The 19,757-nt window shown below is 41.4% G+C and overlaps 2 protein-coding genes across 2 annotated transcripts in view; one reads left to right on the forward strand and one right to left on the reverse strand.

The window, feature by feature from the left end:
- Window positions 1–1,313: 1,313 nt before the first annotated feature.
- Window positions 1,314–11,084, reverse strand: sra1 (steroid receptor RNA activator 1). The gene is made up of 6 exons (XM_080748985.1): window positions 10,952–11,084; window positions 9,537–9,662; window positions 7,338–7,427; window positions 6,517–6,683; window positions 5,847–5,955; window positions 1,314–3,536 (listed from the first exon to the last, which is right to left on the reverse strand). The coding sequence occupies exons 1-6, from the start codon at window positions 10,977–10,979 to the stop codon at window positions 3,286–3,288; spliced, it is 771 nt and encodes a 256-aa protein (XP_080605111.1). The 5' UTR covers window positions 10,980–11,084; the 3' UTR covers window positions 1,314–3,285.
- A 1,796-nt stretch (window positions 11,085–12,880) lies between these two features.
- The window catches only part of apbb3 (amyloid beta (A4) precursor protein-binding, family B, member 3), a gene marked incomplete at both ends in the record, with an annotated part of 36,158 nt that continues 29,281 nt past the window's right edge, over window positions 12,881–19,757 (forward strand). Inside the window, one exon of the mRNA XM_080749228.1 lies at window positions 12,881–12,929. Within this exon, the coding sequence (XP_080605354.1) occupies window positions 12,881–12,929 (49 nt within the window). The remainder of the gene's footprint in view (window positions 12,930–19,757) is intronic.

The following is a 19,757-nucleotide window of genomic DNA, read 5'->3' on the forward strand; positions in this document are numbered from 1 at the left end:
TCAAAATGGCATCAGAGAAACTTGAGCTTGTGCTGCTTTAACTCTTTGCACTTTTCTGGGCACACATATAAAGATTTAAGATATTCCATTGTCTTTCTGCTACATTATCCTACTCAATATGGAACTAAGAAATTACAAATACTGGCTCATCATGGAATGTCCCAAGAAAAAGGAATTACCGGTAAAATACAGTGCTGTTGAGTTGTATTTCACAATAAGACCAAGCGACTTTCACAGAGTGATTGAAAGTGTATTTTCTTTTTTCTTTAAGTTGTAGGAAGTTGGATAGGTTGCATTACATCCAACAGGGCAGTCTGTTAACAAAATAATAATAATAATCATCAAAATGAGGTTAACTGTTGATGCATAGTGCTCTCATAGTATAGTCAGAACAGCATTGCAACATTCAAACTCTGAGCAGAGACATTGAGAAACATTAACCTCTTAAACCCGTGAAACAGACCCGAGTTCCCCCTGTCCTGACCTGTCTACTCATTTCCTTATACTTACAACAAATCTCGTCACCAGAAATAGCAGATCCAAAAGCTCACCACGCGTTGCATTGCGACACGTTGTGAGCTTGTAGATCGGCTATTTCTGGTGAAAATTCCCCCAGACTAGGTGGCACTGGGGTTCAAGTTGTTAAGGCGTTAAACTGCATCCTAACTTACAGTAACATTTACAAAAAGAAAAGAAGGCTGTTCTCTATCTCAAGAAGTTGTTCCAGAGCCAAAACAAAAGCTGCAGTTTATAAGATTCCAGGAAACGACTTAAAGGTGATACACCATGCATTTAAAAAGTATTTATGTCATATTGTTTATGTCCCAAAAACGTTTTTCAAAAGGTTTGAGGCTAAATTACCACTCCTGAATAGAGAGCCTCTCTCATTTTTTGAATGGCTCTCAGAGCATTTCAGCTGCAGTACCACCTTTGGCCTGAACTGCGCCACCCCCCCCAAAATCTTTTTGAAAAAATTTCTTTTTTTTTTTGAAAAAAAATATTTTTGAAAAAGAAAAAGTGTTTTTTGTGATGACGTCACAATCGGCAGATGACGTCACAATCGGCAGCAAATCTGAACAGCCTGTTTTGAGAACCCGTGGGATACTTTTAACCTTCACCTTCTCAAAACCAGAGAAAGACACAACGGTCAGAAATGGGACTTTGTGAGGATAGAAGGTGCTAGTGGGACCCCAAAAAAAGGTTTTAAAATAGGAAAAGTGAAATGTCATGGTGTATCACCTTTAAGAAGACAATAGTTTGGCCATTCACTGCAGTCGCAGGAAAAAAGAAAAGAAAAATGTACAATGTTTCATATAGATTTTAACACCCCCATTTTCTAAGCCATTTTAGTTTCCATTTAACTTTCTTTTTGTGCTTTAAGTCTTTCTTGTTTTCTTCTTTTTACAGTATGTAAAGCACTTGTTTGTCATCATTGTTATTGCTGAATGAATCCTGGAGGGGAGACATGTCCAGTTGTCCACTCAAATACATACTATTATGATTGATTATATATTCTGTTATCCATTGTTCCTCTAATACATGACACATGACATTTAACAGGACAGTGAGTTTGTGGAAAAGCACTTACTGTACATGTTGTACAGTATGTGACATTGTGCATACATTAGGTTTTGTTTGATGACAACACATTTTTACATGGCCAATGACACCGGGTAGCGTGCTCAACCAGAGACGAAGAGGTACTGCAGGGCATGCGATAATGCAGACATACTGGTTTGGAAATATCCCACTTTTTTTCTTTTTCTTATAAAATTAATATGAGCAAATCATTAACTTAAAATCAATGTTGATGTAATGACAGCATTATGACCTTACATTTAGTGCTTCTGAAAACTCACTTCTCTAGCCCAGGGGTCTTCAACGTTTTCAGGCCAAGGACCCCTTGGTTGAGAGAGAGCTGAAGCAGGGACCCCTACTACATATTGTATAAATGTGTGATGGAGATTCTCATCAATTTCATAGATAGATTCATAGACTTGTTTGACACTTAACCACTTAAAATCTTAAATTGTCGATACTTAGCAAACTTGACCTTTCACTCTGTATACTTGGTCTGCTCTTTCTTTTTTTACCTCTACACCAAACCTATTTGTCAAAAATAGCTGATCTATAAGCTCTCAACGCCTCGCAGTGCGAGGCGTTGAGATCTTCCATTTTTGGCAAAAGTTCTCTTCAGAGTATAGGGATGCAAGGGTTCAAGTTGTTCATAGAACAGAACCCATGGCTATCCATGTCCCAATTCCTTCTAAAATGCAACATCAGCAACACATATTCATTAAAAACATCTATAGTATAGTTTCCTTGCATATGCAGCTTTCTTTGAAACTCAAACAAACACTCCGCAAAAACTTGGTGCGTTCACTCCATGATGTTTAAAGAAAAGGTTCACTTACACTTCAGTTGACATTGTGTTTCGTCAAATGCCAAGCCACTGATGAAAGATAGCAGCAGAGATGTACATTAAAAGAAGACAACTTTGGCAGTTTGCAGATATTTTGGTTTCAAAGCCAACGAAAAGGAGTAGCTGATAGACGTTAATGATGTAACATGTTACACATGTACTGTAGGTTGTGAAGGAATCACCAGGAAATGAAGGCAATATCGGTACAGCACATTGTTGATGTGCAATGACATCCTTCAGCACAACCCTAGTACATAACTACACTGTATTTACAGTATGTGCAAATGTATAGACCAGGGCTTAAAATCTAAATTCCTTTTCAATTGGTTTGTTACGAGCAGAAACAATATTAACTCTTTTTTTCTCCAATATGAATTAAAAAACGGTTAATACTTTTACATTAACCTTTTAAAGGTAGGGCAAAAAATAAAGGACAACTGCAAGTCTGTCTTACAGCAGGAGTGTGCATTGAGAGAAAGAAGAATGCATGTAGATGTAAAGATATTTGGAAGTTTGGACACTTACTGTTGAATATCATAGGAACAAAGAAATAACATTATTCAACCGGTTGTGGTGATTTCAAATGTACATTTCTGTTCGGAACAATGAAAGCTGATTATGTTTCTATTTACAAAATCGCTCGTTTCTGTTCCTCAAACCGCTTTGGAGGCCTGGTATGTTCTCAAACTAATATCTGAAAGAGGTTTCACTGTCTCTGTTCTTACAACTGCTGCTTTTGAGAACTGTAGCTTCTGGAAGCTTTTGGAAACTGAGATTGTGTAGACTTAACAGGCTGTCCGGTCACTGTAAACCATATAGGCTTGTCAATGAGAACAAGTGTCCCTTTTAAAGGGCAGAGGCAGTCAGTGGGAGGAAGGGGTGATCTCACGAGGGGACCCTTCAGCCGCTTGCTCTGGGCTCTGGCTCAGTTCTCCGGGGTTCTGCTCTGGTTCTTCGGGTTTCTGGCCTAGTTCTAGCAGCTCGGGATTGAGGTTCCGGGTCTCGGCGATGAGTCGTTTGATGCCCACCAGCCATTGGCTGACCTCCGTCACGTGATCCACCATCAGAGAGCGGTGGATCTCATCAGCCGCGTCCCAGTGACCCGACCGAAGTTCTGGACGGACAAGAAAACGAGATGGACATTGTAGGACTATTCTGTTTTACAGCACTCTTAAATTCTGGAACGGTAGGACATATGCTGTACATCAGAGGTGTCCAAACATTTTTCAAAGGGGGCCACATTAGAACATATTAAAACACCCAAGGGCCGACAACATCACCTGACATAATGTACCTTCGGACCATAACAAAGTCACATACATACATCGCATTTAAACAATTTTATTGAACTATCATCCTAATCTTTTACTTGCTGGTACTGACTGATTCACCTGCTCTTGTTTTGTAAGAGACTGGTGAAAGAACAGCACTGGGGTCTGTGCTGGTACTGGCTGTTGCTGATGACCCTACATTATTACGAACAACAGAAGTCATTTCTGTGAACTGACATCAGAATAGCATTGTAATACCGTTCTCCTACAGTCTGACTGAACACTAGCTCTGGTCCATAGCGTTAGTGGAGTTCTCCCTAACGGGCTAACGCTATGGTCGTCTACCGCCGATCCTCCTTGGCAAAACTGGAAAACCCGCTTGTCTGGTCCGAAAATAACAAAAACTGTTTCGCCCCTCACCAAACCAAAGGTATCAGTGGACAGTTGAAAGCTTACTTTACTTAGTGGACGCAGTCTGGACCCCCCACCACATGCTTAAATTACATTTACTAGCTCTTACCCGTTCAAAGATATGAGCTCCAAAATGATGTGCAGTGTGTGGGTTATGGGATGTGCACTGTGCACACAGTATATGAGGGATGGAAAGTAACTTTAACTGGTGCTTGCATGATGTAGGAGCATCAATGTAAGAAACCTGTTTCGTTTAATGGCTACAGAGATACTGTTGGGGACCACTGTACTAATTGTAGTTATTTGATTTTTATACCCATATATGGAGATAGATACCTGTGCTGGCATCACCTGACACTGCTTACGATGGGTATTGCATAACCAGATATGGCATGCATGTACCTTGCATCGTTCCCAACTTACATCGGTCCCGAGTTAGTTTTTTTTAATAATGTATTAAATCGATTGGTACAATAACTATTTCAGGCAGGCAGTGGACAGAGAGGCGGGCAGAAAGAGACAGGCTGAGGGTGAGACAGCTTAGATAAGGAGAAGATTTGGGCAGTGGGTGCTTAGCTCTAGGTACAACTGAACTCAAGAATCCACAGAAGTGGAAAAAGCAGCACACCAAATCGAAAATGCAAGACAGGCTCAGATGCAATGTTCCATTTAGTCATGTTTGATTTTTGCCAGACCCAGGGGGTCGGCCTACAAAAGGCTTTGTCGGTCTGTCGGTCTGTCGGTCGGTCGGTCGGTCCCTCTTTTCCTCAGTGTGCCTGTGTTTGCCTCTGACTGCTCATCTGCCCCTCCCTTCCCTTGCTCGGCTGATTGCCTTGAGTGCCGTCACCTGTACAGGACCAGCTGAGTTGAGTTGGCTGACGAGCTGCTGACACTATAAATTCCTCAGCCCATCTACAAGCTCAGAAACATTTCCAGCTGCTCAGCCTATACAATCCTGTGTGTTCATGTGTTAGTTCAGTGCCAATACTAGTGAAAACAGCCGATCTACAAGCTCTTGCTATTAAGTGTTGAAAATGTTCCGCCCCAACTCTGTCAGAGTTCCCCTTAAATTTGTTAACAATACAGGCTCTCCTGATGAGCGCAACCTTTGTTTCGTCAATAGCCCTGTGCAGGCTCTAATGGCTTTCACATCCACTAAGGAATACTTCCTTAAGTTGCATGATTCAGATCTGGTAAACAAGCCTGTCACTAATGAATTTAAAAGAGTCCTTCAGACTACAGGGGGGGGGGACTGTGTCTCTGGCAGTGCTGAGGAAGGTGGTGGACTAAGATTGATCCACCCCCCCCCCCCTTCCTTGCATTCTGATTTTCATTGCGGGTCTGGCAGAACCAGGTGACCTGGTCTAGTTTTTATACCGGTTCGGTAATTAATTAAAAACCGGACCGAACCGGTAATATCGGATGTTGACCACTTGGGGGCGCAGATAGAAGCGGACAGATTTATGCTGCCATTTAAGTTAGCCATAAATTATAACTCTTGTAGAGAACTTTTACCGAGTCTTCATAATCAACAGCCACCTGTTATTTATACATCTATATGGATCTTCTCAGTGAGATGTCTCCTGTTTGTACTGTTACTGCTTCTGTGGAATGGGGAAAATGCTCTCTGCTGTGTTTGTTTGCTCTGCTGTACAGAGAACCAGTGGATTGGGTAAAAAACAGTGGATTGTGTGAATCCATTTTTATAGGATACAACAGCTGAGACAGGTGAGACAGCTTACCCTTGGCCAGAGTGCTCATCCGTCTTCTGACTGGCAGAGACAGTCGTCCTGACTTCCAGCTGTCTTCTAGGACGCGGACCCTTTTCACCACCTCATCACACACGTGACCCTGATAGAGGAGGAGTCATACATGTCTGTCAAATCACCAATGAACCAAACCTTCGCCCAACTTTATATAAAGGACATCTTTAGTTTTTTACAACAAGGGTTCATATTTTAGATTGTAAATAGAGAAAAAAAAAAGATTAGTGTTAAAATGTTTTCATTTACTGCTTTCTATCATTTTAGCCATTTTAGTATTTTGATTTCAGTGGGTGGGGGCATGCCATGCGTACAAGTGGCTAAATACTGTATGTCTTTTTAGACACAATAAGCTGACAATTTCTATGTTATTATCTAGACCAGCCCCCATAAGTCACATCTGCCCATGAAAGATTGCGGTGCATCTTGGAAATGGGCTTATTGCGTCTAAAATTACATATTTAGCCACTTGCATGCATGCCACCTGGGGTTAAAATCACAAAAACAATATAAAGAAGTAAATGAAAACATTTTAACACTCATCTTTTCTTTTCTCTAATGACTGTCTAAAATATGAATATTTGTAAAAAAAACAAAGTTGTCCTTTATATATCAACTAAAACAAAATAAAAGCAAAAGCGTGACTTACTTTGACGCTGTGTCGACAGGCGGCGAGTGCCCACTTCAACACAGAGACCACTTCCTCCACATCAGGTTCAGTCTCTGATTGGCTATCATCCGTCTGTGGCTTCACCTGAGGAGAGGACCCGCCCACACAGGGAGGAGGGGGTGTCGCCATCGGACAGGGGGGATGAGCTGGGAGCAGAAAATACAGAGTAGTCAGTCTAGTCACACTGTTGGGGTCATGATGTACCCAGTAAAAAACCCAGCAAATCGCAATAGGACCTAGATAGGCCTTCTGGCTTGCCACCAAAGTAACTTCTGAAAACATACCTTTCATTGCTCCTGTATGTATTGATGATGATTCGTATTGTATGTCTTGTATGTGCTGATTATTAATTGAATACCGCAATGGACCACAATGGAAACATGCTTTTTGCGTTATTCTTTTAGCATCGCTTGTGTAATTGTACTTGCTGTACTGTTTGCAATTTGTTAATAATAAAGTATTCAATCAATCAATGAATCAAACCATTATGGGTCCATTTGTACACTCTCAAGAGTTACACATGTGTATTGTGTCTCCTAAATGCCTAATAATGCTAAATGCCTAACAATGCTAAATGCCTAACAATGCTAAATGCCTACTAGCAATGTAAATACCCCAAGCATAAGTCATTCTGCTAGTTACTGTCGCTGGTTGGTCTTCCAGAGATGGTGAAACAGTCAACCACAAGTGATATCCACTCTGATTCTCTACACATAACACAGGACTTGCACGTAAACAGAAATCAATAGGATATACTGAACATACAGTAAGAGTCTCGGACAGCACCTTGGATGTCTTACCTTGAAGTGGACGAGGCGGGGTTGTTCCACATGGAGGAGGGGCCAGTGGGTTTGAGGTGGGAGGGGCAGGAGGAGGGGATGTTCCTGGACCTGGAGGACACCAGAATTAAACCCATTTACACCTGTCCTGAACGCAAATCTGTGTCACTCTAGATTTGAAGACCACTTATTTAACCATTATTTTATGCTTTAACTATTCAAAAATAGCAGATCTACAAGCTCACAGCGCGGCACCAAGTGAAATGGCAGAATGTGCCATTTCACAGGATTTCACAGGACCATGAATAAAATGTAGAAAAATAATTTGAAAATAGAAGATCTACAAGCTCACAATGCGTCACAACGAGATGCATTGTGAGCTTGTAGATCGGATATTTTCAAATGGCGGAAACCTATATATGGCCGAAATGTATATAAGGTTGAAGTGATTTGTAATTGGTAACTAAGTAAAGTAACTAGTAACTAAAATGAGCCAGTCTTTTGAACGGCTCTTTGAAAGGGACGGATCCCAGAGATCCAGCTCACTCCAAAGAGCCATAAATCCCATCTCTACCTGTTACTGAATAAACACTATAACAATGATGACTATTGGAATATAGAGCTATTTACCAACAAAATAACTTGTATAGAGCCAAGTAAAATTACTGCACCTTTAATTTGAAACAAATGGTATTTATCATGTTTATTACTATTTAACATGCTGTATTACGTTCTTTATTGCTGTGATATATATAGTCTCATCACAATATTGATATAATGCCCAGCCTTACTGTAGGTACACATAAAGGAATCAGAAGAAGGTGTTTGTACTTTGACTAAGCCTGTCACAATTATTACGTTATCGTCTAATGGCCATTATTTGACATAATCGCAATTATTTTGTCATAATATTCATAATTGTTTCCATGTTGAAAAATGTTCATATATTTTCAAACATTTTCAAAAATAGTGGAAATAGCCATCTACAAGCTCACAACGCGTTGTGACCTTGTAGATCGGCTATTTCCACTATCAATTTTAATTTGAAAGTATAAAGTTGTCAAATATGTCAGTCATTTCTTTGTATATTTAGGTTATGTGTCATATCTGCCAAGTGCAACTTCAAAGCCTAAAAGCCAAAGAGAAATGTAATTGTCAACAACAAATACACAATTAAATCATTAATCGCAATTATTTCAGTGACAATTAATCGTCATGTAAAAAGTCATACGGTAATCCTGACAGCCCTACTGTAGGTTCATATTAGGGGTGGGCGATATGGAAAAATACAATATCATGATATTTTCCCAAGCTGTATCACGATACACAATGTTATCACGATTCTTTTTCACGTTGGTTTTTATGCTTATTTTTTAAGTTACTTGACAAAAACTATAGACTATCTGGGTTCCTTTTGGGAGGTCTAAATTGAACTTTACAAGTATGTAACTCATTTGGTTTCATTTGTATACTGTCAGAGTTAAAGTTATACCATGTAACCTCTTTTATAAAACAAATCTTAAAATTGTCCTAACTCTTAAATCGCTAAAGTTTTAGAACACCCACTCCGTTATTTTCAGCTTCTGAAGCCTTCTCTTTATATGTTTTCTATGATCCTGACCGGGGTCCGGTTTTCGCGCAAAAATTACGTCATCATACACTACCGGCCAATCACAGCGAGGGTTATACACTGCCGGCCAATCACAGCGCATCTTGAAGTGGGGTCGCTAGCTATCACAATAGGGCGGCCATATTTGTAGGCGCCCGTGTGTCTCTATCTATACTCGGGTGAAACACTCCGTTTCTCCGGAATGCCTGAACGCACAGGAACCAGGGACCCCTCTAAAGATAGATCTCGGCGAGGTGGAGGCAGACGCGGGGGTGACGCGGGGGTGTGAGGCCCGGTCCGCGGCGAAAAACGTCCGAAAGACGCGGACGCTACTGACCACTAGTTGAGCAACTTACACAGTATAGCTTTAAGTGGAGACCTTGATATTTTCAAGTTTGAGAACTGATGATTTTGACCAAAATGCAGGTTTAAATTGAATTCTGCAATGAATCTCTGTAAAACAGGATTTTTTACAAGGCTCCTCAATTGTATCACGATATATAAGATACCTCTGAAAAGGCATATCGTGGAGACATTGTATCGTCTCAACGACAATCATCACCATATCGCCCACCCCTAGTTCACATAAAGGAGTCAGAGGGTGCTTGTACTTTGCCCAGTGAGCTGTGGAGGTGGTACCCTCTTGTTTAGGAGGTTCCTCTTTGGTCCTTGGGCTGTCTGTGTCTGGAGGCCGTAAGAGAACTGTGGAGGGTCGTTCCATCCCCGCTCCTGGTTGCCTTGGGAATAAAACAATAATAAATAAAGATATCGTCGTTGTCGGGTGGAAACCTTGTATGTCCAAGACCGTTCGTTTTGTGTTTATCATTTTAAAAATGAACTAAACTAGTGAAAACAGCAGATCTACAAGCACACAACGCCTCGCACCGCGAGGCGTTGTGTGCTTGTAGATCGGCTGTTTTCACTACTTTTGTGCGACAGCCTTGTATGATGAAGCAGGGCTTTACTTTGTGAAAAAACGTACAAACTTGAAACTTGGAGATACGAGGTTTCTGCCCGACAGTGACGATATATTGTATTTTATTGAACTCAAATCGTGTACACACACAAAACGTGCACACACACACACACACACACACACACACACACACACACACACACACACACACACACACACACACACACACACAACACAAACACAAACACACACACACACACACACACACACACACACACACAGGTTCCCAGTACAACTGTAGTGTTCTAGTGTGATAGATGGCTAAACCAGTGATACTCAAACTCCGGCCTTAACAATAATAATGAAAAAACATTGGCATCTTGTTTAAAATGATCAACCCTGCCTACCAATGGTAGGTACATGACAATTTACTGGTACAATATAACATGTAATTAGTAGGCGGGTTATTGAGCCCTCCTCTGAGACATAGTGAGTAGACAGAAATTGCACCATATTATAATGAGCAGTGGTGTAACGTAACTGAGTACATTTATGTAAGTACTGTACTTAAGTACACATTTGAGGTATTTGTACTTTACTTGAGTATTTCCAATTTCCAATACTTGTACTTCTACTCCACTACAACTCAGATCAAAATATTTTACTTTTAATCCACTACATTTATTTGAAAACTTTCGTTACACTTAATTGTTGTAGTTAGTACATTTTCATGACAACACTTTCGTACTTTTACTCAAGTATATTTTGAATTCCGTACTTCTACTTGTAACAGAGTAGGCCTATATCAACTACATTGCAGTATTTTTGATACTTTTGTAAATGATTTGAGTACTTTTTCCAGATAATGAGCATTAACACTTAACAGAGGGAGAGAGAGAGAGAGAGAGAGAGAGAGAGAGAGAGAGAGGGGGCTCGTTTATTTATAACGCGTATACGAGGAAACAGACTGATGATATGAAGTTCTCTTCTACTATCATCACTGTAAGAAGAAATGCCATCATTGTCTATTTGGTTGTCTTTATTTAAATCACATGGACCAAACCCATTATGATAACTTCAAATATTATCCAGTAGAAGATTCATTCATACCTGGTTTGATGAACATGTTGTCTTCCATGGTTTAAACGTAATGCGCAGAGTCAAGTGTCAGGTTTTCTTCAAGTGGTTCTAGGAGGTGTAAAGTTAAAGTAAACTAGTAAAAAGCGCTTCGCTTTCATCAGGCTGTGGTAAAAAACAAACAACTCAGTGTTTTTCCGGGACACGTGGATAGTGTGTCGTGTTTCCTGTGACGTGGTCAGCAAGTTGGTAAGGACGACGTCGCCCCCTAGTGACCACATTCAAAGTGTGTGTGTGTGTGTGTGTGTGTGTGTGTGTGTGTGTGTGTGTGTGTGTGTGTGTGTGTGTGTGTGTGTGTGTGTGTGTGTGTGTGTGTGTGTGTGTGTGTGTGTGTGTGTGTGTGTGTGTGTGTGTGTGTGTGTGTGTGTGTGCGCGCGCGCCATGAACTATAGCATCAGCCTAAACAATATAATATCAATAAATAAATAAATAAATAAATAAATAAATAGGCTAATCTCTTTACTTTGAATCTATATGACACCCTAGGATCAACAACCTGGCATCTGTCGAAATGACTTAATAGTCAGCAATAGTCAGGGGGGGGGGGAGTGGGACTGAGTTACTAGGACCCAAGGTGGAGAAAAATAGCAGATATACAAGCTCTGCAAGCTTGTAGATCTGCTATTTTTGAAAAGTCATGAAAATGTGTGCAAATCTTTGAATAGATGTATTTTTAAGCGGACATTTGTAACTCAAATTTTGCTTCTGGGGGGTCCCTGGAACTAAATATGAGATGGGGGTCCGTGGCCAAATACATATAATTTTCGGCGTCCTTCACATGAAAAGGTTTGAGCACCACTGACATAGAAACATAGGTTAAAAAAAAAAAAATAGCAGATCTACAAGCTTGCTTGAGCTTGTATATCTGCTATTTTAAAGAACATTCATGGGGGGCCTGCAGTGAATCCTTGTACCCAGGGAATTTGGTGCGACACCCCTGATGACAGGTTGCTACAATTCAATTCCACCACCGTCCCTTTAAGTACACCCGTTACCATGACGATGTGTGCATCATCACTCCTCATCACCCTCTAATCTCCTCCTCCACTCTGTTGCCGGGCAACCGGATACACAGTGCCCCTCACTGGCCCGGCCCAGCACTGAAATATGTGTTATATCTATCCTCAGTATTATATGCTACTGTAATTACAGTAAAAATATATGACGATGAAGATGATGATATCATAATAAAAATGTCTTAGATAAACTCTTTTTGCCTGCTAAATGACCATAATAACAATCCTTCAGTAAATCAACTACTAACATGATTATACTTCTTATGAGACGATATAGCCTACTAGATCTCTGGCATCCTTTGGTCTTTCATCACAATAAGACGAGCATGAAGAATGTTAGAGTATGTAGTCAGTGTCGCTGCTGTGTGTCACAGAGATGGGGGGAGGGGGGGGGCATCTACGTCACAGGGAGGTGGAGAGAGGAGAGAGGGAGGGAGGGAGGGAGTGGTGCTGCACGCAATACAGGGAGAACAGGACAGAGAGGGAGGGAGGGAGGGAGGGAGAGAGAGAGAGAGGAGGGGAAGAGGGGAAGAAAGCGCCGGTAGACAGCATCAGAGGCTTGCTGCTGCTTTTGGTTTCATTGTTCATCCTCTGTGAGACACTGAGGGAGGGATGGTGGGACAGGGTGCAAGATGAATATATAGAGGCACACTCTCCCCCCTGTAGATTAATGTAGACAGAGTGGAATTGACAACATCTAAACCTTTCGGCATGCGAACAGGCCTCTAGCCCTTTGCTGCTGTGACAGAGTTTGTGAGAGAAAGAGAAAGAGAGGGATAGAGTAGTGTGGGGAGACAGTGTGAATGTGATGTGTAAGAGCTAGCAGAGGACAGCGGATTGGAACACACGCACGCACGCACGTGCACACGCGCGGCTGGACGTAGTCATGCTGGGGAAGGATTATATGCTGGCCATTATTATTGTCAACTATGATGGTGAGTAGATATAAGACTTCTAACACTATATACTGTATATAGTTAACTCTGATGGCAAGGACTTAAGGACACTATAAAACTATACAGTACAACCTGTATCATTTGTTATGACGTGCGTGCGTGCGTGTGTGTGTGTCAGGAGGAGTGTATAGGACCCAAGTGACAAGCAACACCGGAGGCAGAGCAAGTTCAAACTATATGAATTTACAAAATCATCAACCAAAGCAACAAGGCTTTGTGATGTGGTGAACCAGGCAGGGGCCAAACACGTGTAGGCAGTCCGTACAAGCAAACAAAGGGAGGGAGCAGGAATCCAGAGACAAGCAGAAGGTCAAAAACATAAATCAACATCTGGAGACGGAACTCCGCACAGGAATAAAAACCGAAATATGAGACACGACTCACAAACCGTAGAAATGACTTACACAAGAGAGTAAAGGAGCCAAGCCAGGGCACACAGTTATCAACAAACACTACTGCTAATCTGGCAGAGAGTGAGTGATAGGAGTCCAGTCTTATAGGCAGCAAACTGATGACGGAGCGGGAACAGGTGATGATGAGCTTGTTGGAACAGGTGTGTAGATGAGCAGGGAACAGCAGGGCAGATAAGCAGGGAAGGGCGGGGAACGGAGTGGGAACAGGTGAGCATGATATGAGGGAGTAACAGGTGTGTAGATGAGCAGGGAACAGCAGGGCTGATTAGGGAGTGGGAACAGGTGTGTAAATGAGCAGGGCTGATGTAGCCGTGGAAATCTCGCTCTTTCGAACGACCATCATTTCGACAACGGAGCGTCGGGAGGTTTAGGTAAGGGTTAGGTTTGGGGGTCGAAAAGATGACATGTAGAAACAGTGAAACGCTCCCGATGTAGCCTGGGGTCGCTTCACATTTCGGGGTTTGATCCTGAACCACTCTATATCCTCAAAGGACTACGCTTTGGCCGGAACTATCACCCCCAAACAGTTTTAACCCAATATAATTCCCCTGCGCTCAAGGACATACTTTTAGGGTCTACCTAATATATATAATATATATAATCTTTATTCAGGAAACACACAGGGGGTCCATATCAAAAACAACCACAACAACAACAACAGTACGGTATACAAAAAAAACATAAAATACATAAACACCCATAACAGGCAAATGCTGTCAGTGTACTACAAAAAGGCTTCTGCGCCAATGGCGCCACAGACTGGAGCTATATCTAAAGGAGCTTTTGGTAGGGTCTGTTAGCTTCATTATAATATCATTCCCAGAATCATTTAGCCGACACATGAATCTGTACATCAGGTTTCTTAGTAGGGCTTTAAACGTAGGTAACCCCAGACTTACAAATAATTGGCTGGCGCTGTGCCATCTAGGCACACGCATTAACAGCCGCAGAGCATCATTGTAGGCCACATTTAGTCTACCCCTTTATGCGGCGTACTTTTGCTTTTGGAAAATTTGTTTGGTATATGCATCTTTTAGTCCAACCCATAACGACTGGCAAGACTACGCTAGGCTACTCAAGCATTTTAATAGGGATTGGGGAAACAAATGGGGGGAACCAAAACAAAGCGACACCGCTTCTTCTGCTTGTGGTTTCCGCCTAGACCGGATCAAACGGCCCGTTGTAAACGAACACCAGGCTTTCCCCCGAGAAAGCCTGGTGACGCGAGGTTAGGGCTGATGAGGGAGCGGGAACAGGTGTGTAGATGGAACTGAGGTGGATGGAATGTGGGGTGCATGGCCGGAAGGAGAGACAGACCCTGACAATTATAGTTAAAGGAGCTATAGTCAACTTTTTCATTGTAGGGCCGACACTTTGTTTACATCCTAGTCTATAGACTAGAATGTAAACAAAGTGTCCGTCTGACAATGGCCAAAATGATTATTTTATCATTATTTTACGCTTTTTGTGGTCATTTTTTAATAGAAACACATGATATATGAAGCTTATTTTTTTATAAAATATTTTCGAAACATTATTTTTATTTTAGCATCCGTTTCTCAAGAAAAAGTTGACTATAGCTCCTTTAACTATGATCGTGCATAGATATAAGACTTACCGGTATAACACTATAGCCTACATAATAATTTATGTTCTATGATAATGACAGAAAAACAGGGTGGGAGACCTCAGACCAGAAACGAAAATGAAACAATTTTGGTGTCTGTCACCTTTGTTATTATGAAAACTACTCCATCGTAACTAAACTATCTGAGGTTGCCCTTAGACCTTCAGGTAGTTTAGTTAGGAGACAGAGAGCTATGACAGAGGTTTGTAAAGAGACAGAAAGCATGGTTATAGGTGTTTAGAGTGAGAATGAAGGGCAATTGAGAGGTCTTTGTCCTTGACCTACTGGTCCAATGACTGACTGTCTGACTGGCACAGATCTAACTCAGCTGACAGGTTTGCTGACTGTCTGCGCAAGGCAAAGGCTTTACTCTAGATTTACATCTGATCTCTTTAAGCCTGATTTATACTTTATCATATCACTCGTCGTGTTGCTCGCCGAAAATAGCAGCTCTATGAGCGCACAACACAATCACATCACAAGTTATAATTACTATAAGTTATTGTTTCAAATATTTTTTATTAATTTTATATATAAATATAAGGTATATTGTAAGGACATTGATAATCTTTTAACGTAAAGACAAAAGGAAAAAATAACAACAACAATACACAAAAATAACCCCCAAGAAACCCTCCCCACCCCCCTCAGCCAATCCCCACCCCAGAGCGCTACTAATGACTAGTTATGTAACTATAAGTTATTGTAATAATAATAATGCATCAACCACATAGCACCCAATGGGGATTTACATAAGGAAGACGTAAATTAATTAAGTAATAAATGAATACATTAACAAAAGAAGCAATTGCTACAAATGTTAGTACAAAATTCCACCAGTGATATACACACATGCTTACAGACAACAACACACAAGTACATAGTGATGCTGTGCTATAGATGTAGACTTCAGCTCTTCCTACAGCATACAGTATTAGCAGTAGCATGGAACAACACAGTGAATGCCAGACAATGTGAGGAGAAGGGACCCACTCTAAGCATTTTGTCCTTCAGCATCTCAAGGGCCATGCTGACCTAACATAACGTGTTCTTGTGCAGGAAGGAAGTGATGTTTTTGTTGACGCGGGGGATTGCCAGAGAACATGCTGTGTTGTCATGGGAGCGGTTGCGTTTGTTTTTCTCCAATGGGGACGACAGCAGACAGGCAAATGGAATAGAAGAGCATTTCAGCTTTATCGTGTTAACACAGGGGTCTTCAACGTTTTCAGGCCAAGGACCCCTTAGTTGCAGAGAGAGAGATGAAGCAGGGACCCCCACAGCCTGTTCATAGATTCCATATAGTTTCATTGTTTGACAGCACAATCATCAGTGTATTTTGGATCCATGCCCATTTGTGTTTTCAGATATTTAACCATTTGAAGCATCAATACTTAATAAACTTTACCTTTCACTCTGTACTTAGTCTGCTCTTTTTCTCCTCTACACCAAACCTCTTTGCTGAAAATAGCCAAGCTCACAACGCCTCGCAGCTTGAGGCGATGTGAGCTTGTAGATCGGCTATTTTTGGCTAAAGTTCTCAGAATATGGACGCTAGGGTTCAAGTGGTAGATATAAAAAGAGAGAAAAAAGTTTCACACAAAGATTTGGAGGTCCCCCTGTAGTAACTCTGAGGACCCCCTGTTGAAGACCTGTGTGTTAACAGATGTAATTCATTTAAAAGGATAATGTTTAATATGCTTTAACATTAATCATGTTTGTCCTTTCTGGCCACATGTAGGTGTTTAAACACATGGAGTTGAGGCAGAGAAACTCTCATGATAATAGGGAATTTCTTTGCCACACACTTCAGAATTCAGACTTTTTCACACTTCTCACACTTTCTTTCTCAGATTTCAACTATGTGTGTCACTATTCCTCTCCTGTTCATGATACAAATATAAAATGTCAAAAATACAGGCAAATATAGGCTAGCCGCCAACCTGGGTGAATTTGTCATAAAAATGAGCACAGTACACAAGCGGGTAATTTGATAGGGTTTTTGGGTTTTAAAAACCCAAGGGCCCCCCCTAGTGGCGATTTTTTGTTTTTGTTTTTAATAGGCCTAAATAAAAATATACGCCCAATGCGCCCATATCTACATACATTCATACCAGGATATTATATGTATTTAGTCATTTCCAATATATTAGGGGTAATCATTGTAGTTTGCGCTTAAATCGCGCAAAGACAACAGACCCGGGCCCCTTTGATCAGGGCCCCCTTGATCCGAAAACCCATGGGGAATAAGGTCTAATTTCGCCACTGGCACAGTATTTTGTAGCTCCCAGGGAGAATGGCAGCAACTGTTAATCTTTAGACCACTTTCTTTGGCAGTTTCTTGCAGAGTTAACAAATATTATTGATGTTTTGATTAATCTATTACTGTGCTTGCAGTTCTGTAGCTTTTGGACGCTTTAGGCAAAGCCCATCAGCAGAGGTCTGTGCTCTATACCGAGTGCTTTCTAGTACTTGCGTAACGTGCGATTATATGAGCTAGAACAGAATAGAAATAGTGTAAATGTAACCTTAACCGCTCGTGAGCGTTGGGCTGACATGCACAGATATCACTGGTCTATAAATAACACTGTCCTCCTCAGGGACGGACACATCCAGAGAGACGAAGACAACAATGTTAGGTAGGGCTGGGTAATATGACTTCAAATCAATATAGCGCCATTATTTAACTTATGCCTCGATTCATTTACGATTAATGAACAATTTTGTCACAATGTGTCACAATGCGACGCGTTGTGAAGTTGTAGACCATGGTTCCCACACTTTTTTGACCTTTGAGCAACTTTAAAAATGACCCGCTCAACATGATCTAAACTGAGGGGGCTTTGGAATAGCAGCACTGGCGTTACATACAGTATGAGACAAACGCACTTGAAATGGGAAATAGTGCAGGGAAAAGTCTTATCCCATTCTGTATGGACGTGGTAGGTTTTCAGGTTCTTTGTAATGCTACTGACTCTTGAAAACAAAGCATTGCATTGTGAGGGATTTTACTACTTCAGAAGCCATGAAGGGAGCTGACAGGCCCTTCTTGATTTGCAATCAATCAAGTCATCTTAATTCAAATGACAGATGCCAAAAAGAGTTTTTTTTTTGGGGGGGGGGGGGGCGATTTTAGTTTATACATTATTTTTCTTTAACTTTTAAATATATATTTTTAGGGCATGTCATGTGGTCTACCTGTATAGCGCCTTTGTGATCTAATGGTAGATCTATATATATTTTCTTAAATGATTCTCGACTATTCGATTAACCTACAGTACATGAGCATGATTAAGTGAGTCATTGGTTCTTTTCGATATATTTATGGTTAACTGCCCACCCCAAACAAAGTACACAGAAAGTAACTGCATTAGCTATACAGTACACACAAACATCTGGCATGGCTGATGGTTGAACAGAAATTGTCTTTGTGTCTTCTAATGCTACTGCGGGACATCATTAGCAGCAATAACCCGTCCAGCTTGCCTCACCAGTTATATCCAAACATAGTTACAGCTCTAGAGGAGCTGCTACTCCCATCGCCAAGAACACAGTTTCTCAAACTTACTGGTATATAGGTCAATAGCGCTCTGGATTTCTCTGCCTCAAAACATCTTATCTACAATACATTACTTGATAATTCATCAAGAGATATCTTGCCACGTAACTGTCGTTTGTGTATTTGTTTAATTTGACTTTTTCCCTCATTGGGTGTTACTATGAAACGAAGACCCTTTGAATGTTTGAATGTGCATTCTTTAATTACTTGTCTGTAATGTATTTGCTTTGTTCAGGGCACCAGGAAGAAAGTATAGAGGCTCATTGATGGTTCTCTAATGCTGTGTACCATGCCCATATATGGAGATTTCATAGATTTCCATAATAAATCAGTTTGTTGATTTTGGGTTGCTATGGCTACCTAATATTGCAGATCAGTGTACTTGGAGGCCGGTGTGACATCATCACAGGACTCCTTATTTGGGCATGGCTGACACGGAACTCTCTGTGTGGGCGTGGCTTGTCGTCATAGTGACATCACAGTGACGATGCACAGAGCCTGGTATAAAAGTAGAGCCCACACTGAGAGAACACCATTCACCAGCTCGTACCGACGCACCATCGCCCCCTAGTGGACTGTTCACCACCTGCTAGAGGAATCCTTGAGCTTTCACAACATCTTCACCGCTTAACGTTGGATTCGTAGCGAACATCGAACGCATTCACCGGAAGATCACTGGTTACGTTCTCTCTTAAACAGTCCTCCACCTCGTAGAAATGGCCTCTGCCAGCATTCCCGTCAGTGAAGAGCAGTTCCTGTGTTCTATCTGTCTGGACGTGTTCACTGATCCAGTCACCACTCCATGTGGACACAACTACTGCAAAGCCTGCATCACACATTACTGGGACACCAGTGATGTGTCTAAGTGTCCACTGTGTAACAGAACATGCTTTAAAAATCAAGAATTCTTTGTTAATAAAGTCTTCTCTGAGATGGTTCAACAGTTCAGGAGTCACAAGATGAAAGAAGAATTCAAAGCAAAGACAGAGGCTGAGGTTCAGCAGATGATCCAGGAGAGACAAGAGAAGATTCAAGAGGAAATCACTCAGTTGGAGAAGAGAAGCTCTGAGCTGAAGCAGCTCTCAAACACTGAAGACCACCTCCACCTCCACCACAACATCTCATCCATCAACACACCTCCACCCACCAAGGACTGGACAAAGGTCAATGTCCATCAGTCTCCACATGTGGGGACAGTGAGGACAGCAGTG

This window comes from Nannobrachium achirus (genome assembly GCF_963921795.1).
Source record: "Nannobrachium achirus genome assembly, chromosome: 19".
Classification (NCBI taxonomy): Eukaryota; Metazoa; Chordata; class Actinopteri; order Myctophiformes; family Myctophidae; genus Nannobrachium; species Nannobrachium achirus.